We start from the raw sequence: 23,305 nt of genomic DNA, 5'->3' as shown, positions 1-23,305 counted from the left end.
TCTAATGGCTGATCACTGCAGGGGTGTAAAGGCTGTGTAAGGCCCAGAGCTCCCCATGAGTTCAGCCGAGGCTATCCCTGGGCTTGCATCACTGCTCATTTTTCCCTGCCCACTCTGCAGCCTTTCCTCCCTTCCATGGCCATGGGTCTCTGGACCCTCCCCATAAGCAGCCTGCCCAGTAAACCCAGTCCCCAGAAGCCCAACTGGCAATACCCATCCATGGATGATGATGGGACAGGGAGGCTGTGGTCAGGGCTCTCCCGGACATTTTTCAGGAACTCAGTCCTATGGAGAGGACATTGTATCCACAACTGGAAAAACGGAGGACCAGACATGAGAATTCAGGGCCAGCCAGGCAGTGGGAGAGCCAAGAGTGGGATGAGGCCTCCTGACTTCTGCTTCCCCACCCTTAGCAGCGACAAGTGCCACCATTTGCTCAGCTACTGTTCTTCCTTCCTCCTTCCATTCAGAAATCACTGGCGGTGTGCCTGCCACCTGTGCGCCAGGCTCTGTTCTAAGGCTCCAAGCACACAGACTGCCAGCCTCCTCACAGGCAGAGCACAACGCCCCAACCCCATGCTGACCCCTCTCCTTTCCCACAGGCTCCATTCTGGAAAACTTCAGCGGCGGTGGAAGTGGCAGGCCAGTAGGACTGCTGCCCAACCCAAGGCTGTCCGAGCTGTCGTCAAGCGACGTGACCATGCTGAGCCACCTGCAGGAGCGCCGCGACAGCTCCACCAGCACGGTCAGCTCAGCCTACACCGTGAGCCGCCGCTCCTCGGGTATCTCCCCGTACTTCTCCAGCCGCCGCTCCAGCGAAGCCTCGCCCATGGGCGCTGGCCGCCAGCACCATGCCAGCTCTGCCGACTCCTACGATCCCATCTCCACTGATGCATCGCGGCGCTCGAGCGAGGCCAGCCAGTGCAGTGGCGGAGGTGCGGGGCCGCTCAGCCTGACGCCGGCGCAGCAGTACAGCCTGCGGGCCAAGTACGCCGCGGCCACAGGCGGGCCTCCCCCCACACCGCTGCCGGGCCTGGAGCGTGGGAGTCTGCGGGCCCGGCTGGCGCTGCTGGATGCTCCCGAGCGCACCTTGGGGCCCAGGAGGGGCAGCGGTGGGCCAGCCTATGGCTTCTCAGGGCCTGCGCCTGCCTTCCCCCACGAAGCACCAGGTGGTGGAGCACGGCGGGCCAGTGACCCAGTGAGGCGGCCGGACGCCCTGGCTCCGCCACGGGTGCAGCGCTTCCACAGTGCCCACGACGTGAACCCGGCACCACTGCCTCCCTGCGCCGCGGACAGGCGCGGCCTCCGCCTGCAGGGTCCCGCCAGCGCTGATGGCAGCCTGGCCCGCGGTGCCTACTCTCCCCGGCCGCCCAGCATCAGCGAGAACGCTGTGATGGAGGCCATGGCAGCAGGGACAGACAGTATGGGGCCTGAGGGCAATCTCGTGTTGCCCGAGGACGACCTTGTGCTGCCCGACGACGTGGTGCAGTACATCAAGGCACATGCCGGCGGCGCCGTGGATGAGAGTGTCCCGCAGGTATATCCTCCGGAAAGCACCTGCTTCTCTGAGCACCCCAAACTGCCCAGCCAGCGCAGGATGGTGGCTGCGGACTCCAACGTGGGCCCTTCTGCCCCTGTGCTGGGAGGCTGCCAGCTGGGCTATGGGGCCCCCTCCAACCTGAACAAAAACAGCATGCCTGTGCAGTGGAATGAGGTGAGCTCGGGCACCATGGACGCCCTGGCCAGCCAGGTGAAGGCTTCACCCTTTCCTCAGGGCAACCTGGCTGTGGTGCAGCAGAAGCCAGCCTTTGGTCAGTACCCAGGCTACAGTCCGCAAGGCCTACAACCTAGCCCCGGGGGGCTGGACAGCACGCAGCCACACCTTCAGCCTTGCAGCGGAGCCCCCTCAGCACCCAGGGTAAATTATATGCAGCAGCTGCGGCAGCCAGGAACAGGTGGCCAGTGTCCCAGCATGACCACCACTGTGAGCCCCCACACCAGCTATGGCCAAGCCCACCCCCAGCTGAGCTCCAGTACCATGGGTGGGACCCTGAACCAGTTCCCCCCATCCTGCAGCAACCTGGCAGCCAAGCCAGGTCACCTGGGGCTCCCCCAGCAAATGGAAGTTGCTCCCGACCCCACCATGATGGGTAGTAGCCGCAGGGAACTTGGGGTCCCCAATTCTACCCTGGCTGGGATGGTACCACCTCACCCAGCCCAGAGCTACCCACACCAGGGCCATCACCTGGCAACCTCCATGAGCCAGGAAGGCTACCGCCAGGGCACCAGCCATCTGCCTTCCCACCAGCCTGGCTTCATGGAGCTCCAGCAGGGCACAGTGGGGCTGGCTGGATCAAGCTTTGGCCTAGTGCAACCTCGACCACCCCCAGAGCCCAGCCCTGCTGGCCGCCACCGTGGGGTACGTGCTGGGCAGCAGCTGGCCTATGCCAGGGCCACTGGTCATGCCATGGCTGCTGTGTCAGCCAACCAGGAGATGGCAGAGTCTGTGCCCAAGGGAGCAATGGGCACCATGGTGTCCCTTCCTCCTCAGCTGCCCCCACAGGACACAGGTGGGGCCCAGGACCACAGTATGCTCTACTACTATGGCCAGATCCATATGTATGAACAGAACGGAGGCCTGGAGAACCAAGTAGGCTGCCAGATCATGAGGTCTCAGCCACCGCAGCCACAGGCCTGCCCGGAGAGCATCCAGCCCCAGCCCTTGCCCTCACCAGGGGTCAACCAGGTATCCAGCACTGTGGACTCCCAGCTGCTGGAGCCTCCCCAGATTGATTTTGACGCCATCATGGATGACGGCGACCACTCGAGCTTGCTCTCGGGCACACTGAGCCCAAGCCTCCTGCACAGCCTCTCCCAGAGTTCCTCCCGCCTCACCACCCCACGGAGCTCCCTGACTCTGCCCTCTATCCCCACGGGCATCAGCAACATGGCCGTTGGGGACATGAGCTCTATGCTCACCAGTCTGGCCGAGGAGAGCAAGTTCCTGAACATGATGACCTAAGACCTCGACCCTGGCATTGAGCGGACCTGGAGGAACCGTCCATTCCCAGAGCATGGGGCTGTCATCCATTTCGTCTTTTTCCAAAATAGTATTAATAGGTCTGAGGGAGTTTGCCAATGGCTGGGTTCAGACCACAGATGCTCTAAGGGCAAGTTTATGTGCATCCTGTCTGGTCTTCTTTTGGATTATTTTTCAGAACATGAAAAAAATATCTCAACAGGAAAAGCTCGTTTACACAGTACTTCCCGCCTTTGGTGTTTATAGGACCACTCTGCTCTGGCTTCTTCACCTCTGTCATTTGGCTAATGAGGGATTACATTGGCCAAGGCTTTCCAAGTATACAAGGAAAGAAGATAAAGGAACCACATTTGGGTTCTAATCTGAAAGTCATACTCAATATACTAATCCAGGAAGATAAGTTTCTCATTCTGGTACCTGCAAGGAAAAGGAATTGCTGGACCACTGGAATTCTGTGCAGCTTAATTCCTGAGGCCTCTAACATCCCCTGCCACAGAGGAAAACAAGATTTTACCTAGGTGATTCGGAAGCACACCCTGATTCCAGGTTTGGTAGAGCTGGCATCTCTACCCTGCAAAGCCAAGTTTGCAACTGGCAGACTGTCCAAGTGTATATGAATGAATAAAGTAGGAAATCTTGCCAGAAAAAGGAAAGAAAAACTGTAGTGCTCGGGGCATGCCCCCAAACGACCCTGGCTTCTCCAGACCATGTTTACAGTGTTCATGCATGTAGAATGTAGCCCTGCCTGAAAAGAACACTTTTTCCAAATACCTCGGGGCTGCTGGAGCCGCTGTGGGTTAGGGATGCATGGAGGGCAGCCAAGCATAGGATGGGACCTCGAGAAAGTGATTGTGCATATGGGGCCCAGCCTCCGGCCGCCCTGGTGGTTTCCGGTAGGAAGAGGAAGTCACATGTTTACCCAATTCTGTTTCTCCAGTGCACTGTCCACCCACTTTACCGTGGGGAACCCCAGGGCCTGATAGCAGCCTCTGCTTAGCTTCCTCCAGGCTGTGCTGTCCACTCACCAGCAGCCCAGTGGTCCACACCAAGCCACAACATGCAGTCCCGGTAACTTCTGGATTCCCTTCCCTCTGCCCTCTTGTTCACCTCAGAGAATGATGACATGCATGGTGTTTTTGGTGGGGGCGGGAGGGTAAAGCAGTTGATTCCAGGGCCTCTGAGGGACCATCACTGAACTTTCCTGTTCAGTGTGACCAAGCCCCAACCCCAAATGGAATTTGAAACTGGTGTCAGAAGACATTGTTTCCAAACATACTGCAGGGTGAGTTGGTGCATCCGCCCCACCACACACACATACAAAGCCCACACCGTTCCCATATGGAGTTTATGGCAACCTTGCCAAAGCCAACTGTACCACCATGAGCCTGATGCTGACCATGACCCTGCTTTCAGGCAGAGTAAGGCCAGCACCTTACCTGGGCCCTGTGCATCCAGAACACCAAATGCTTTGTCAGGGTCCAAAGTCAAGACCAAGTCCAGATAACAGCCCTGGGACAGGACCAGGGGTCTGGGCTCTGGTGGCCATTCCCTCCCTGAGCTGGGAGTTCACCAGCCGTTCCCACCCTGTATATAGTCTGTACAGAAGACATCCCTGAACATACTCTAGGTGAATCATCCAGCCGAATTTATATCTCCAAAGCATTTTTAGCTTTTTCTACATGCTATGAATTGAGATGACATGCTCAACTTGTAAATACGTCTTTTTTGTACATTAAAAAAGTAATTTTTTCATAATTTATTTTGTCTGTCTGCTTCTTCCTTGACAGTAGTTAATGAGAACCTGGACAGTAAATTAGGAGCCTTTGAACAGAAATTAGGCTGTATTTTTTCTCAACAGTGTCAAAACTGACTATCCCACCTTCGCCAAGACATGTTTAATGGTGAAGCATTTACTGGCTGTTTGTTTGTTGTCTCTCTGGGGGTGGGGGCGTGGGCAGGGTTTGGTGTTTTACAGTCATTATCTGGCTGTTCTTTCTGCAATCTGGTCTGAACATCTAAGTTGATTTGCTGAGAGCCGTGCATACCAGATCCAGGTGTAGTCCCAAGCTCTCCTCATGTCAGAATCCCCTCTTTGAGGTGCAGTCTGATGAGCACATTTGAGTTGGGTGGGAACTGGGGGAGAAGACAGGCAGACCCTCTGTGCTCTGGTGCAGGCAAAGGGAGAGAGTCACAGCAGGCAGCTGGAGCCCCAGGATACCCAGCAGCCAGCCTTGGGTGAAGGGGCCTGTGGGGAGCAGCCACGAGCAGGGGCTCAGCCCTGGCAGGTGCATAGAGAGGGCCCGGGTCTAGTAAGAGATCAATCAACCATTGCAGAAATTGAGTTGATCAACTCACGGGGAGCCAGTGAGTAGGGCATGAGGCCTGGGATGAATTCTGGATGTGGGACAGGAGAACAGGGAAGAGGGTAACCAGCACTGGGTTGGAGGGTGTAGAAGGCATCTTTTGTACTCTCTCCTCCTCTCCATGAGAAAACCTTGGCACTCGGCTCAGAGCATTTGGAACCAAACTGCATGGAGGGTGCTTACTCAAAACCAGCTTAAACTCAAAACTGGGGAATGTAACCAAGTGGACGGAAGAAGTGTCCTCCAGTAAATAAGTGTGGGAAACACCCAAGGAAGTAGAATTCAGCAGGTTTCCTTTCTCCCAGGCATCCCAGAGTCTTTGCTTTGTGTCAGGGGAGTCAGCACTTCTCAGGCCTTCATTTCCTGGTGGAAAGACTACACCCAGTGTCCCACTCCTGACCTCGCTCCTCCCATGGGGAGGACTTGCTTTGCTGCTTGCACACTCAGGAAGAGGAACTCAGGGTACCTGGCCCACCCTTTCCTCTGCCCCTTTCAAAGCCCATCTTCAGGCTTTGCGCCCTTTCTGCTTCACCGCGTGTGAAGCCTCTGGGAGCATCTCTGCTGTTTTGGGGACAAAAGTTGTTCAGTGCTGCCTGAGACTGGATGAGCCACAGTACTAAGAAGCCCACGCTGGCCATTCAAGTCGGCCACTTCCCCTGCATCAGGTAACCCTGGGCACAATCATGCTGCATAACAATACCCGTGAAGCCTCAGCACCATGTAACAATAAGCATGTACTTAGCTCATGAATCTGGGTCAACTGAGAGTTGGCCAAGCCAGGCTGGGCTGGGCTGGGCAGCTCTGTGGGTCAGCTGGGGACAGTTCACCTAACTGGCTTGGCTGCTCCACGTGACTCCTCTTCCTCCAGGACCAGGATGCTGGCTTGGGCACTGCTTTCTTGCAGCAATGGCAGAAGCATAAGAGAGCAAGCAGAAAAATGTGGGTCCTCTTTAGACCTCTGCTCAGGACCAGTACACCATCAGTTTCACCTCATTCTGCAGGCAAAAGCAAGTCACGTGGCCAAACCCGTCATCGGTGACGTCAAGCAGTACCAGTGTGATCAAAGAATATGGTGAATGTTTAAATATAAAAAAAAAATATTACAGTAAAAGACACGTTGCCATTAATCTCCCTTAAAAACACTCCCTCTTGCTTCAAACACACTTATCCCACCATTCTTGCCACGTTCTGAAGCAGTTCTGCAAGTTCTCTTTCATGAGTGTCTTGAGTTGCGCTATTGTGGCTGCCTCGATATCTGGAATCAATTCAAAATGTTTACCTTTCATGGTCATTTTGACTTTGGGGAAGAGCCAGAAGTCACATGGTGCCAGATCTGGTGAATAAGGTGGGTGAGGACATACTATAATGTTTTTATTTGACAGGAATTGCCGTAGCAGAGCAATGTGTGACACGGAGCCTTTCTTATAAACTGGCTGCTTCCTTTCTGAGGTCGTCTCTTACTTGCAGCACCTTATTCAGAGCTCAGAGAAACTCAGCACTGTGCCTGGAAGCTGCCCTGCACAATTCCCCGAATTCATAAGTACATTGCCTCCCTCCCCAATTACCTTAGGCAATAATTGTACCAAAATATTTCTTCACCATATAGCACAGGTCACCATTTTTCTTGCCATCTTTTTGACTTTCTCTAAATTTTCTCACTGCTCAGTTCCAAACCTATGCTACACATTTTAGGACTTTGTTATAGCAGCCTCCCATTCCAGGCACCATTTTCTGAATAAATTAATTACCGTGTTTCCCCGAAAATAAAACCTAACCAGATAATCAGCCCTAATGTGTGTTTTGGAGCAAAAATTAATATAAGACCCAGTTTTATTTTACTATAATATAAGACTGGGTCTTATATAATATAATATAATGTAATATAATATAATAATATAATATGAGACCAGGTCTTATATTAATTTTTGCTCCAAAAGACGCATTAGAGCTGATGGTCTGGCTAGGTCTTATTTTGGGGGAAACACAGTATGGTCCAATAATGCCATCTAATGAAAACCACGAAAGCCCAGAAGCATACAACAACCAGCACTTATTTAGCTCAGGAGACCACAAGTCCACCGAGGGTAGCTTCCCTAGGCTGGGGGTGCTGAGGCAACTCCAGTCTGCTCTTTGCCTCCTTCCCTGGGATCTGAGCAGTTTCTAATAGTGATGGCACAAGTAACAAAAGATAGCAAAACAGGTGGCCTCTTAAGGCCTAGAATTGGAACAGAAAGCAAGTCACATAACTGAGCCCTACATCAATGGAGGAGGGAAATACACTGTCTTCTAGAATTAGAGGAGACAGATATCTGAACAATAATCCAACCTACCACACCCTCTAACCCAGCTTTAGTCATAATAAGACTGACATTGTACCTCCTCCTGTCTCCTGAGTCTGTATCTTAGTTGGTTCTGAACCTAACAGGGGAAGACAGTGGGGCCATTTATTGGTACCCTGTCACCAGTGATGTGCCAAAGCCAGCTCCTGTGCCTGTTATGTGCTTCTCTTCCCAACTCTGCATTCAGAGACTTCACATTGATAACTTGAAATTGGCCATAGGAGGAGAATTCAAACCACAGGAATCAGCAAACACTACAAATCAGGACATTCCCCCTCCTTCACCCGCAGAGAGCCTGTCGTAATTCATTTGCCAGTGTACCTAATAGCAGCTCAAATTCTGTGAGTTGCCAATAGCTTGATATGTCCAGAGGCCTTTTGAGACTGTATATGTTCACACAATCCATTTTGTGGAGATCTTATGAATCCAGAATGTCGTGGGCATGGCTACCTTGGTCATCTAGTGGCTTTCAAACTTTAAAAGTCATGCAATCTTTTGTTCAGATGAAATTGGCTATATAAGGTCAAGGACACAGTTAAAAGTGGAGCTGATCTGGCTAAACTCAGAAGCAAGAGACCCAGAATCCTCACACATTCCATATCCCACCTCCCCCGATCATCCAATCAGAAGCAGCGGAAACATAGATCCACAGAGTGGAATTTAAAAAACGAAATGTCTAGTTCAACACCAAATGAACTGAAGCCCAGAAAAGTTGTGTGCACATTATGAAAGCGGTAGAACCCCTCTTCATAGAATCCCAGAAGCAAGCTGGCTCCCTCAACACTCTGATAAACATAGGGCACAGCCCATATGTGCGATCCAGTCCTTTACCTTCTCTCTGCTCCGGGCAGGCTGTGAGTTGTTCAAGGGCAGATGCTATGCCTGATTTACCAGCACCTGGGAATTCAACAGTAGTTTTCATTAATTCTGCTTAGTTTGTTTCCAAATACGGTGGTTCTGGAAGGCTTCATGGAGAGGGAACAGTGAACAAAGCTTTGAGAGATAGGAAGAAATTGAATCTTGTGAGTGGCCCTTTCAGAATGTATTTGAACAGGAGGCCATGTCCAAAGCCGTCTGTCGTGCTGGGAAGCCTGCGAGGTCTCTGCTCCCGCCCCCCATACAAGAACGCAGGATATGGTGAGGCCAAAAAGGAACACACAAGGAGCCATAGATAGGGGAGTCATACTAGTATATTCTCGCTGGCGGCACTATACTCTCACTGGAGGCTGGATTCACACTGTCCGCAAACCTCCATCCACGCTTGCCAGCCCAGCCGCCATCTTCTTGCTAGCCCCCATTCTCTCTCTCCCTCCTAGCGTAGCCACAGCAGTTATATTAGTGGCCAATGGCTCACTGGTTACAGCTGACGGCCAACTAGCCACAGCTGATGGCCATGCAATCACAGTTGGCCATTTACTACCTGAGCCAGCACCTGTCTATGTGAGGCCGAGAGCCTGGAAACTACTTTCTGGGGCTCTGCCCCCACACTCCACCCCTACAGGCTCTCGCCTCACAATCTACGCGATAAGCGTCTTCCGCGAGGGGACCTGTGCGAGGAGCCTGGGGGTGAATGCAATATCCTGGACACAGCCAGGCTCTCTGGGCACAGCCAGGGTTTCTCAGGGCACCACCAGTGCTTCTGGGCACGGCCAGACTTCCTGGACTTCTTAGGGTACCACCTGTCTTCCCGGACACAGCCAGGGTTTCTCAGGGCACCACCAGTACTCCTGGGCACAGCCAGACTTCCTGGACTTCTTAGGGTACCACCTGTCTTCCCGGACACAGCCAGGGTTTCTCAGGGCACCACCAGTACTTCTGGGCACGGCCAGACTTCCTGGACTTCTTAGGGTACCACTAGTTTCCCCGGGCACAGCTAGGATTTCTCAGGGCACTGCCACTCTCTCTGGGCACAGCACACTTCCTGGACACAGCCAGGGCTCTCAGGGCACTGCCACTCTCTCTGGGAACAGCCCGACTTCCTGGGCACAGCCAGGGTATCTTCAGGGCTCAGCCAGACTTCCTGGACTCAGCCAGGGCTCTCAGGGCACTGCCACTCTCTGTGGGCACAGCCACACTTCCTGGACACAGCCAGGGCTCTCAGGACACTGCCACTCTCTGTGGGCACAGCCACACTTCCTGGACACAGCCAGGGCTCTCAGGACACTGCCACTCTCTGTGGGCACAGCCACACTTCCTGGACACAGCCAGGGCTCTCAGGACACTGCCACTCTCTCTGGGCCTCTCGGGGTACCCTGCTGGAACAATAGCGACTCACAATCAAGGTGCTTACATATTCTCAATGGCGGCCAGTCAAGACACAAAAGCAAATATCCCCCAGTTCCACTAACAACAGTTTCCAAACAAACAGTCAAGCGGTCCATTAAATTAGGGATGGAAGGCAATTCCCCATAGTCCATAGTCATTCACCAGGGCTGTCCTGGGGGTGAGGGACGACCTTGACCTCACCCTCATCTCCCACGGAGGACTCAGCAAGCGTTACCTCCTGGGACTATAAGTCCTGCATCCGGGCTGCCTGAGCAGGAACTTCCCTGGCCCACAGGGCCGCAACGACCTTCGCTTTCTCCGGCCTGTGCTGGTTGGGGAACCGTCCACATCTTTCCACCTCTCCACGGGGCTCCATCTCTCCAGCAGCTGCATGGCTTTTCCTGTGCTGGTGGGAGAACCGTCCACGTCCTCCCACCCCTCCACGGCAGTCCAGCTCTCCGGCAGCTGCTCCTCCTGGTCTTCCAGAGACTGAGTGTTCATACACACAAACTGCTCCACCGTCCTTTGGAGAGCTTTGGCCGGCACCATACCCTGCTCGCTGCGCCATTTGTCGTGCAGGGAGGCCTGCCTGGTCTCTGCTCCCGCTCCCCATACAAGAACGCAGGATATGGTGAGGCCAAAAAGGAACACACAAGGAGCCATAGATAGGGGAGTCATACTAGTATATTCTCGCTGGCGGCACTATACTCTCACTGGAGGCTGGATTCACACTGTCCGCAAACCGCCATCCACGCTTGCCAGCCCAGCCGCCATCTTCTTGCTAGCCCCCATTCTTCTCTTTCCTCTTTTCCTAGCATAGCCACAGCAGTTATATTAGTGGCCAATGGCTCACTGGTTACAGCTGACGGCCAACTAGCCACAGCTGATGGCCATGCAATCACAGTTGGCCATTTACTACCTGAGCCAGCACCTGTCTATGTGAGGCCGAGAGCCTGGAAACTACTCTCTGGGGCTCCGCCCCCACACCGTCTACAAAGAATGATTTTGTACACAGAGATGAAGCTACAGAAGCTTTGAGACTGTCCCTGAGAGGTACTGGGTTTTGTTCTGTTTTGTTTTTATTGGCTGGAGAGAGGGAAGGAGGACGAAGAGGAAGCAGAAGAGGAAGAAGGCTCTGATCTGGCAGGCTGGGGGCTAAGCAGAGACCACAGGCCCTCAGGCAGAGCCTCATGTAGAAACAATAGCTGCCTGGTCACTGGGCTGAGGGTCTCTGCTGGGCACTTCCAACTCCGAAGTGCACTCTAGTGGCCTGGTGTGGTGGAGAATATTTATCATTAAAACATGTTTCCTTTAGATGCAAACATTAAAGTCCACTGAAAACGATGCCAATGTGACCCAGAACTCTCAAACTTGAAGAATAAATAAACGAATGAGCCCATGATAACATTATAAATTGTCTTCAACTGTTTCCTGAACCACCTGGGAATTTTCTGCAAGTAGGTGGGCGTGAAAGACCCACCTAAGTGGTAGCACACGGGCTTTCTTCCATACGTGGGACCTCATTTACTAATTAGTGCCATTCCAGAAACCTGCTCTGAACTCAGCGGTCATCCGAGGTTCCTGAAAAGTGATCAGTCTTCGGTTGCTTCTTCTTAATCATCTCCTTCTCCTCCTCCCCTTCCTCCTCCTCCTCCTCCTCCTCCTCCTCCTCTTCTCCTTCTGTCTCTGTCTCTGTCTCTGTCTCTGTCTCTGTCTCTGTCTCTCTCTCTCTCTCTCAGCTGGTGGACATGACAAAGAACAAGCGGGGGAACCCAGCAGGTGACTGAATTACTACAGCCTGGAGCGATGTGTGCAATGACGTCATGCCTAGGAAGGAGTGATCAGCACACGTCGGATGGGGGGTGGGAGGGAAGGGAGCATGTAAGATCAGCATAGCTGAAATAGGGAATAAGACCAGATCCAGGTTTTGAAGATGAATAGGAGATTGTCTGAGGAGACTGGAGATTTCTCATGAGAAACCATGGAGGCCAGAAGTAAGTGGAAATTTTTTTAAATACTAAAAGGAAAGAACTGTCAACCCAGAACTCTATATCCATGAAAATATCACTCAGACACTCTCAGATGATGGAAAACGAAGAGAATTAATTGTCAGCAGATCTGCTCTAAAGGCAGAAAGAAAACGATACTAGAAGGAAACTTGGAGCTTCAGGAATGAGGGAAGAACAATAGAAATGGCAAGTATCTGGGTAAATATAGTAGACTACTCTTCCCTCTTGAGTTCTTTAAAATATGTTTAACTGTTGAAAACCAAAAGTATAACATTTTCTGATGGGCTTTCAATATTTGTAGACAAGTACAACATAGAAGGCAAGGGTGAAGGAACTTATATGGGGCTAGACAACAGCATGGCACTTCAAGTGGCAAAGTACTGATTGTAAATAGATTGAGAAAAGTTCAGCATGTGTATTGTAACCCCTCGTGCAATCAGGAAACAAACTGTACACAAGGGTGCAGGCAAAAATGAAATAGGTAAGTTGACATGGAATACTAAAAATGTTCAGATAACCCAAAGGAAGGCAGAAAAGGGAAGACAGGAACAAACAAACAAAACAGAGAAAAACAAAGAATAATTGGTAGACCTAAATCCAAACATATCAATAATTCCATAAAATGAAAATGGTGTAAAACCACCAATTAAAAAACAGAGAGTAAAGATGGAGCACTCACCCTATCTGATTTTAAGACTTACTATAAAGCTGCCACAATCAAGACAGTGTGGTATTAGTGATGGCAAAGACGCAGATCAGTGGAACAGAACAGAATAGGCTCGTCAAACTAGGGCCAGATCTGGCCACGGTCTATTTTTGTATGACCCATGAGCTAAGAATAGTTTTTCTATTTTTAAAGCATTGTTTAAAAAAGAAAAAAAAAAGGATGTGACACAGAGACTATATGGCTCACAAATCCTAAAATATTCACTATTTGACCTGTCACAGAAAACATCTGCCAACTCCTGGAATAGGGAGTCCAGAAAAAGACCAACACAAATAAGTCCAATTGATTTTTGACAACAGTGCAAAGGCAATTCCGTGGAGAAAGGATAGTGTTTTAGCCAATGGTGTTGGAACGATTGGATATCCACAGGCATAATAATAATAATAATAACAACAACAATAATAATGAACCTCCACGTAAACCTCATACAAAAATTACCTCAAAACAGACCATAGATCTAATATAAAATATAAAGTCACATAACTTTTAGAAGAAAACACTGTAGAAAATATTTGTAACCTAAGTCACATAACTTTTAGAAGAAACACTGGAGAAAATATTTGTAACCAAATTTGTAACCTAATTTGTAATATAAGAAGTCAAAGAGTTCTTATACATGACAGCAAAAACATGACCAGTAAAAGAAAAAAAGTGAGAAATGGAACTTCATCAAAATAAAAAAAATCTATTTTCTGCAAAAGACACTGTTAAGAGAATGAAAAGACAAGACACAGACTTGGAGAAATTATTTTTTCATGACATATCTAACAAAGGACTTGTATCCAGACTATATAAGATGCTCCCAAAAGTCAACAGTAAGAAAACAAATGATCCAATTTAAAACTGGGCAAAAGACAGATGCTTCACTAAAAGGATATATGGATGATAAATTAGCAAATAAAAAGATGTTCAACATCATTAGCCATTAGGCCAATACAGATTTAAACATGACTAGATATAATCACTACTAGAATGGCTAAATTTTTAAAATACCAAATGCTGGCACAGATATGGTATAACTAGAATTTATGCATCGTTGGGGGGATGCAAAATGGTACAGCGATTCTAAAAAACAGCTTGGCAGTTTCTTATGAAGTTAAGCATAGCGTTACCACATGACCCAGCAACCTCACTCCTGGGTATTTACCCTAGAGAAATGAAAATGTGTGTTCATCAAAAACCCTTTTCACAAATATTTACAGAAGCTCTCATAATCATAATCATCAAAAGCTGGAAATAACCCAAATGTCCATAAGCAGTTGAATGGATAAACAAACTGTGGTCCATCCATACAAGGAATTGCTCAGCAGTAAATAGGTAAAAAGTACTCACACATGAATCAACTTGAGTGAATCTCACCAGCATTGTGCTGAGTCACAAAAGGTTACATACTGAATGATTCCTTTTATGTGACATTCTTGAAAGAACAAACCTATCACGATGAAGAACAGACAAGTGGTTGTCAGGGGTTGGGGTGGGGGAATGCTATCATTGCAAAGAGGTAGTGCAAGCGGGGGGGTTGGAATGAGGGAGGTGTTTTGATTGTGGTGGTGACTTGTAGACAGGTGTTAAAATTCATATAATTCTAATTACTGTACTACACCAGAAAGAAATAGAGGGAGGAAAGGTGGGAAGGAGGGAAGGAAAGAGGGAGGGAGGGAGGGAAGGGAGGAGGGGGGGGAGAGAGAGAGAGAGAGAGAGAGAGAGAGAGAGAGAGAGAGAGGAGAAGGAGGGGGAGGAGGAGGAGGAGGAGGGAGAAAAGGAAGGAAGGAAGGAAGGGAGGAAGGAAGGAAGGGAGGGAGGCAGAGAGGGAAGCAGGGAGGTTGGTTCATTCTTGAAAAAGTTGGGAACCATTATTTTACATTCCATTCTTGAACTAAATCTGAAGGGGTTGGTTAGACTGAAGCCAGAGGCCAGCTGGGAGACTCTGCTCTTGGAGATGGAACAGGGAAGGTACGACAGCAGCAGGGTGGGAAATAGAGGTGTAGGTGAGAGATCTTCCTTCAAAGAGCTGGTGACCTCATAGGGGAACTCCATCCAGTTGGGAATATCAGCACATAAACAAATAATGACCAAGACAACCAGTCTGGCAGCCCATCGGGTGCCCAACAGGAGGCGTAGATGCACACATCTATCCTTGCAGGGTCAGATGAGGAAACGTCCCTCTCCCTGGTTCCTCCTCTGTGGAATTAACTGGTGGCCTTCCCAGGGCTTCCAGCTCCATCAATCCATGCAATATTCAACAGTATGGCCTGTTCTGGGCAGCATGCTCAGAGCACACAGGTGGAGATTGTTCCAAAGTACTCCAGACCCCAGCCCAGGCTCCACACCTACAAGCCCCCGGCCCTGCCTTGGAGTCTGAGGCTGTTGGTATTTGCAGTGTATATGGATGTCTTCCAGCAACTCAGGTCTCTAGGTCCTCTAGTTAGCAGCTCAACCAAAAGAACCACAAAAATGCCTTGACTCTTCACCCCCCACCTGCGCTCGTGGCACAGACTGCTGACTGCTTACCCAAGCCATCACCCTTTTCCCTTCTAACAGAACCCCACCTTTGTTGGGGTCGTGGTGTGCCTACTGAATCTTCACATCGTGACTCTCCTCTTCCTCACTCACCTCCTGTGGGGCCCCTTTTCGGACCAAGAACCTGCCTTCTGCTTTTCATCTGTTCTTCTCTAAACAATGAAAATAAAACTTTGCTTCCCTTTGAAACTCTAGCCTGTCTATGGGGAGGGACGAGAAGCTATGAACCCTGATTTCCTCATCTGTTAAATAGGTTTGATAAATGGCCCATCTCAAAAATTGTCTTGAGGATTCAATGACATCAAATGTATAAAACACCTGGCCCTCAGTGGGTGTTCAACTAGCCTTCCATCTTTCTCCACACCGCTGAGAAGTCACCATCACAGAAATAGTCTTTTGGCTAATAGACTCGAAACACACTGGATTACACTCAGTCCCACCTTTGTAAGAACTCATTTACTCAGTTACTTCTGTCCTAAGAATCAGTCTGAGGGGTAATTACGAGATGTGATAGCTTTGATGGGTCAGAGTGACAAGGCTTGACTACACTTCCCAGAATTCCTTTCCTGGGGTTTCTGGTTAGGGTGGGTCACAGAGATTCATGTGGGAGGTGTGGTGGGTGGTGGGGATGGGCAGAACCACAGGCATTTGGAAGCACAAACATGTCATCAGTGATCTGGTTCACCCAGGTATCCTGGGGCAGCGAGCTGGGCTGCAGCCACTCACCTTCCCCCAATCCTCCCTCTGCCTTCCCCACTCCTGGGTCAAGTGTGTGTGTTTATTCCCATGAGGAAGGGCTCTGTCTTCTGAAAGACACTCATCCCACGAGGGCAGAGGTGACAAGAACCTACATAAGAGTTGTCCTCATGGGCGTGGGCTCCAGTGGGGCCTCGCTCTCCCCACGTTAGAGCCTGTCTGACCACCCCCACAATTTAGTAAGGCCAGATCTGTGTAGCAGATTCACTTTTATCTCTCTGTGTCTATTTATCATCTGTCTATTCATCTATCCATTATCTTTCTATCACAGTGGTTCTGTATCTCTGGTTGAGCCCTGGCTGACACATGACATATGAAGAGCAAAAAGCTCTGAAAGTCTGGCATGACTTTTAAGGGCCAACCTGGGGACACGCCACAGCTACTGTGGACAGGGAACTATCACAGTAGTGTTTCCTCCATCATGGGCACTGTGTCAACCTTATTGGGGAAGGTTATCTAGTGCCACGAAATTCTGAGAGCAAGCCATCCCAAAACTCAGGATTAAAACCATGGTCATTTATTCCCACTGATCTACAGTTGGACTGGGGGTTGGCTGGCCTATGCCATGCTTGGCTAGGTGGGGGTGGCCCACGCTGAAGGGGCATAAGTGACACAGGGGAGACTCTTCTTGTGCCAATGGCAGAAGCCCGAGAGGATAAATGGGAATGTGCAAGTCTCTTAAGGCCTAGACTCAGAACTGGTGTACTGTCACTTTCATCCCATTCCATGGACCGAAGCAAGTCACATGGCCAGACCCAACGTCAAAGGGGCAAGGAAGTTCACTTCGCCCCCAGGCAGGCCCAAGCCAGGACATGGATGCTGAGCAAAGTGAAGAACTGGGGCCAATGATTCTATGTACCACGCATGGTGTTGACTCTGTGATAGACAGTTTATGTTACTCGAGTCCTGTAATCCTCACAACAGCCCTAATAAGATGGTTCTACCATTATCTCTACGTCAGTAAGTCACTCATCCAGGAGTACACGGCCTCCAAGTTGCCGACTGGAATTCCAACTCAGGTGGTCTAACTCCAATGCCCTCGCTTCACCATGATGAGATGGTAGTGAGCAAAATGAGGCTTACAGACAGGTGGGGAAAGTGGCGTTAATCAAATAGTTGCATAAACAAAAGGACAACAGCAGGTCTCAGGATCATGAAGGAGAGGTGCCACGAGACAACATCATAGGCAGATTTGATCAAGCCAGAGAGGGTGGGGAAGACTCCTCTGAGAAAGCAGTGACAGCCTCAGTCTGAGGGATGTCTCATGAAAATGGCAGTGACAGGTGTTCCAGGCAAAGGGATAAGCAAGGGAGGCCTTGAGGTGGGAGGGAGGGAGCAGGGTACAGAGTGTAACTGAATGCAAGCTGGGGTGGCTGGCAGAGGGCAGGGGCACACTGTTGGAGGCCTGAAGGAGAAGGGCTGGTAGTGCCAGGCCTTGTTGCCGGAGCAGAACGTGCCCTTTCAAAGGGCATCAGAAAGCATTCGAGAGGTTTTGCAAGGGAATGACACAGTAAGACTGCACGTTGGAAACCTCTGTCCCTCTGTAGGATGTACAAGGGAATGCCAGGAGCCCAGGTGTGAGGCCACTGGAGACAACTAGGGAGGCCTGACAGTGGAAATGCACAGTGGTGTGTGGATTCAATAGCTGCTCAGGAGGTGAGATCCACAGGACTCGGCAAAGGGTTTCAGGTGAGGAGTAAGAACAGGAAGTGTTAGGGAGCAGTCCCAGGGGTCTGACTCACCTGACCTGAGATGGGGAGAAACGAGTGTCTAGGTGGGGTGTGGAGCCAGGCAGGGTAGGGGGCCCCTCGGGAGTTCAGATTTGTACATGTTGAGTTTGATGTGGCTTTAAGACGTCCAAGAAGCAAGGCCTGAGAGGCGTTAGGGCTTGTGGGTCTGGAGCTCCGAGGAGAGCAGGGCCCTATGCAGGCTTGTGAGTCAGCTGCCTGTGGGCGGGCATGAGAGCTGCGGATGAGATCACCTGGATGCAGCGAAGCCTCAGAGAGGAGAGGGCCTGGAAAGGGGTCCTTAGAAATCTCAGTAATCGAGGGCCAGAGCCAGGAGGTGAGGCTGCCCAGGAGTCTAGAAGGAATGGCAAGAGACGGAGGAGATAGACACAGCCGAGTGGGGGGTGCCCCAGAATTCAGGGAAGAGTGGTCCCAGGAGGGGTGGCAACAGTCCCGCCCCTGGTCACCATTAGACTGGGCAGCTTTGCAGTCACCTTTGGGTCTTGCCTTTCTCTCACATCCCACATCCCACGTCTCAGGAAATCCTTTTGGCTCTAACTTCAGAGACTATCCAGAATCTCTTCACTTTTCACCATAACTCCTGGGGCCCCTGTAGTGTGGTGGAACCCACTAGTACCATCTCACAAGAACTTGGCCGGCCAGGTGTTAGACCATTGGCCTGTGAGTCTGCCTTGGTGGCAGCGTCACCATGGTGATCAGATCAGGGCTTTCTGTGCTCCCTTTGGGAGAGCTGGTTTGCCAGGACTCCGCTCCACTACTGTATACCTATCTATCCCGAGCCTCCTCACTCTGCTCCCACTCTGGCCTCCTGTAGCCTATTCTCATTGTCCATGGAGTGTCCTTCAGACCATGTCACTTCTGTGCCTAGCACTGACGCAGTTCCTCATCTCCCCCAGGCCAAGTCCTATGGCCCACAAGGCTTTCTCAGACCTTGTCTTTCCTCCCCACACCACTCCACCCTGGTGTCCTCGTTGTCCCACATATAATCCCAGCACACTCTGCCTCAGGGCCTTTACACTGGCTATTCCCACTGCCTGGAAAGTTGTCCTTCAGATATACGAGGATTGACAATTAAGTTCACGAACTCATCCTAGAAAAAGTGCTACATACCTCATTGCTGAATATCACTACTGTCACCTTCGAAGTACTCCCCTTGGGAAGCTATGCACCTATGCCAGTACCTAGTCCACCCTTCAAAGCAATTTTGGAACTCTTTTTCTGGAATGGCCATCAGAGCTGTTGTCGTATTATTCTCGATGTCCTGAATGTCATCAAAATGTCTTCCTTTCAATATTTCCTTTATCTTCGGGTAAAGAAAGAAGTCATTGGGGCCAGATCAGGTGAGTAGGGAGGGTGTTCTAACACAGTAATTTGTTTACTGGATGAAAACTCCCTCACAGACAGTGCCGTGTGAGCTGGTGCATTGTCGTGATGCAAGAGCCATGAATTGTTGGCAAAAAGTTCAGTTCGTCTAACTTTTTCACGCAGCCTTTTCATCATTTCCAAATAGTCAACTTGGCTAACTCTCTGTCCAGTTGGTACAAATTCATAATGAATGATCCCTCTGATGTCAAAAAAGGTGAGCAACATGGTTGCACCAAGTTCGTGAATTTGATTGTCCAGGCTTGTACGCACAAGCCATGCCTTGCCTCCTTCAGCCCTTTGGTGTCCTGACCACACTATTTGAAATTACAGTCTCCTCCTAGCCCCATCTCCTTACCTGCTGTGTTTTTCCCTACAGCACAAATGAGCTTCCAACTCACTGTGTTATTCACAGTTGCTGAATGAGTCCGTTGGTCACAGAAGCAGGAGCTGCGTTGGTGTGTGGGATGCAGAAGCTGGGTTGGAGGTGGGCACGGAGAGTGCGAGGGGGGAAATGAAGAAAGCAATTAGACAACACTTGCAAAAACTTTGCCAGTAAAAGGAAATAAGAAAGAGATACAATAGCTGGGGAGGATTTGTTTGTAATGTTTTTTTCTATGGGAAAAGCTTCAGTATATTGGAGAGTTACTGAGAGGGATCCAGTGGAGAGGGACAGGCCAAAGAGACAAGGAGCAGTGGGGCTAGCCAGAGGGCATGGGGGGGCCAAAAGGGGGAGGCCAACAACGTGGGGGGGACTGGCCTTCCACAGCAGGATGGACGGCAACCCTGCTGGAACAAGAGGGAAGGAAACAGGAGACCAGCAAATGGAGGGAGGCTTGTAGGTTTGGCAGCAGGGAGAAGAAAGGGCTTCTGTCCTTTTCCCGGCACAGTTGATGTCTGCTGAGAGAAGGGTGATCAGAGGCTCAAGAAAACTGGAGAAGGTTTGGGATAGTTAGTCACTGGGGAGTAACTGAGGACCCGGAGGTCCCCGAAGACCCTCTGAGAGGGGACCATCTGCGTCTGGGGGCCTTGTTGAGCAGGGCTATACTGCTCAGAGGTCTGAAGAGTGAAAGCTGAGCTGCGGTCATCCACATGGGCACTGGCTGAGAAGGTCTGATGACGGGCTAAGGGCAGGAGGTTACTGGGCAGCAGTGAGCCTTATGGAAACAAGCCCCAGGTGCACATTATGGGGAGATGCCACAGACCCAAAGATGTCACTTCCCTCTTATTTGGACATTTTGGATTCTGGCGTCAGATTGGGATTTGGGGACAGTGCCTCTTTCAGGGACCTGCCTCTCTCCCTGAAAGAAAGTGCTCCGGGGCAGGGGAGGAATTACGTTTAACTGGAATGCTTTACAAGGTGGTGGGGGATGGGGGGACCCATTAGGCCTGCTGCCATGGTCCCTGCAGTGCAGCCAGCTGCTGGAGCACCAGGTAATTCCCCTGTGCCCTTTATTGCCTCCGCTCGGTGGGAGTGACACCAGGCCTTGCTTTACGAGCTGGCAGCTCCGCTTCTACGAGCAGACCCGCTGTCAGTAAGGGCTGTGTTTTATATTATGGGCAGGATGATTTATGGGCCGCCCCAGCACTCGGCAGACAGCCATTTGGCCAGGGAGGAAAATGACCTAACACTTAAGAAATTTGGAAGCCAGAAAACTGTGTGTGTGTGTGTGTGTGTGTGCGTGCGTGCGTGCATGCGTGCGTGTATGTGTATACATTACAGCTATATCTGTTTCCTCTCAACTTCATCTGCCTGACCTGCCAGGTATTGAAAATAGGAACAGCTCTGTTACATATGTTGGTATAAAAATGAAATGAAATAAAATGACTCATTTCCTTCTGGATATAGCCTTTGCGTCACACACTGACACACTGAGGTTTTGGGGAGAGAGGCAGGTGACCATGAGGTGGTCGGTTTCTGCCAAATCAACCTGGATCCCTTTCTCCCAAGATCATGATAAAGCCTCCCAGGAGAGAGTCTGCCATACTTTACTGAAATATCTGTTTTAAGTCTGTCTTCCCACTAGACTATTAGCTCCTAAAAAGCAGAGCCATGTCTCATTTGGCTTTGCCTTTTCAGTTCTTTTAATTGCACGTGGCACCATGGTAGGGGTTCAATCAGTGGTCACTGAATTACTGCTTAAATATGTGAGTCATTTACCATTTAAAGGGGTCTGCCAAGAGTCATGTCGCCATTAGACAGAGAGCCTCTTACTGGCAGGAGCCCCGCCTTTGTCTGCATAGGCCCTACACATAGGAGGCACTCAGAAGTTTGCATTGGACTTGGGTGGACTGAACAAGCTAGAGAACTCTGGGTCAGATGACTGTCTAGTCAAATGGATTTGCAACTGGTAGACCCCATCTCAGACAGCGTTGAAAATGAGAACAGGTGCGCGACCTCAGGAACATTCCTGCTTGGACTTACTGCAAGCCCGCCATAATCCCACTGACCTTTGAATATTGTGTGTGGTGGGGACTGTGGGGGGATGTCCCAGGCTCAGTCCTCAGCCCTTTCCTGTACCTTCTTTCCGGGTGTTCTCATCCCAGCTCAAGGCTGTAAATACCATTTACGCATAAAGGACTCAAATGTATTCCTCACCCATGAACTCTAGACTCTTACAGTCCACTGCCTGTTTGACATTCTCATGGAGATCTCGTAGGCATCTCTCATTTAATTTTCATCCCCAAACTTTCTTCTCCTCTAGTCTTCCATGTCATCTCAGTAAATGGACCACCATCTACCAATGACTAAAGTGAGAATCTAAGAGACATCTGAGATAGTTCATTTTGTGTGTCAACTTGACTGGGTCACGGAATGCCCAGGCATTTGGTCAAACATTATTCTGGGTGTGTCTATGAGTGTGTTTCTGGAGGATATTAACACTGGAATCAGTAGACTAAGTAAAGAAGATCACCCTCCCCCTGTGTGGTGGGCCTCATCCAATCAACTGAAGGTTTGAATGGACGAAAAGGCGGAGCAATGGAAAATTTGCTCTCTCTGCCTGACTGACTTCAAACTGGAGAATTGGATATCTCCTGCCGACAGACTTGGGCCTGGACTATAGTTACACCATTGGCTCTACTGGGTCTCCAGCTTTCCAACCGCAGTTCTTGCGACTTCTCAGATACATATATAAGTTCTCTCTTTTCTCTTATATTTATTAATGGAATTATACTGTAAGGAAGAGCTGCCTCCTCGCTCCTATTTACTTATTTAATTATTTATTTATATGAGTATGGACATGTGGATATTTATTTTACGCTTTGGGTTAAAATTTAATACCATCATTTATTTTGTTGCTCTAGTTCTAGCTTTGACCATTGGGATCTCCTGGAGGTAGGGTCCTATGTTCTTTTCATATGTAACCCCCCTCCTTGTTTTGTTTGTATGTTTCTGTTTGTTTTGAGGGTTTCTTTACTTTCTGGCACCACCAGACTCACCTTGTATTTTTCCTGCCTCAGCCCTGGAATCAACAACTTCTCCCCGGATCGCTGATTCCTTTAATTAGAGAATGCTGTTTAGAAACCAAGATCTGGTACCAGGCGTGCTTCTTGCTACTGGATGTCATTGCTTCTAAACCTCTCGTCAGATAGAGCTAGGAAATATATGTACGCATACTCACCCATGCACACACACACATCTATATTTATCTCTGTATTTTTATTAAATATCATGAGTTTATACTTATATCTCAAATTTTAATCCAACACTACAAGGTTTATTTTAGCTTTCCCCATTTTGTTACTTGTAACTTCTTCAGTAGTGAGAAACCCGGCTTTAATAATCTGTAATTTATTTACTTTTTTGTTCAACTCTAATGTACACACAAAGCATTTCAGAATTGTTAACCATATCCTTGAAAGAAACCAATTTAATAACTAGGTTACATTTATGTACTTTTTTTTTTTTTGTCTTTAGCTTTACAGTATTCAGTTAAGAGACTCTTTTCCAGTTACTTTGATTATTTATTTTCTTCTCCACATCTTACATGGTGGTCCCTTATCCTAGTTGGTTTTAATTATTTGTCTGTTTTTGGGTATGTGAAGGGTATGTAAAATATGACTATGGTTCTAAGAGTCAGCGCTAATCAAAAAGATATACTCAGGAAAGTGTCTGACATACTCCTTCTTCAATACCTGATACCCTGTTCCCATTTCACCTTTCTTTCTACCCCT

General features: G+C 49.6%; 1 protein-coding gene across 4 annotated transcripts in view; it reads left to right on the top strand.

Moving 5' to 3' along the window:
• Positions 1-4,795, top strand: part of GLI2 (GLI family zinc finger 2) — a 245,532-nt gene extending 240,737 nt beyond the window's left edge. For all 4 annotated transcript variants that reach the window (XM_088794612.1, XM_088794610.1, XM_088794613.1 and 1 more), the window contains one exon: positions 603-4,795. In XM_088794612.1, coding sequence (XP_088650738.1) covers positions 603-3,022 — 2,420 coding nt within the window. In that variant the 3' untranslated portion in view covers positions 3,023-4,795. The remainder of the gene's footprint in view (positions 1-602) is intronic.
• The last annotated feature ends 18,510 nt before the right edge of the window (positions 4,796-23,305 follow it).

Source organism: Rhinolophus sinicus, chromosome 17 (genome assembly GCF_057876585.1).
Source record: "Rhinolophus sinicus isolate RSI-liver-muscle chromosome 17, RSI-T2T, whole genome shotgun sequence".
In the NCBI taxonomy this organism is placed as follows: domain Eukaryota; kingdom Metazoa; phylum Chordata; class Mammalia; order Chiroptera; family Rhinolophidae; genus Rhinolophus; species Rhinolophus sinicus.
This window is presented reverse-complemented; position numbering and strand designations above follow the sequence as displayed.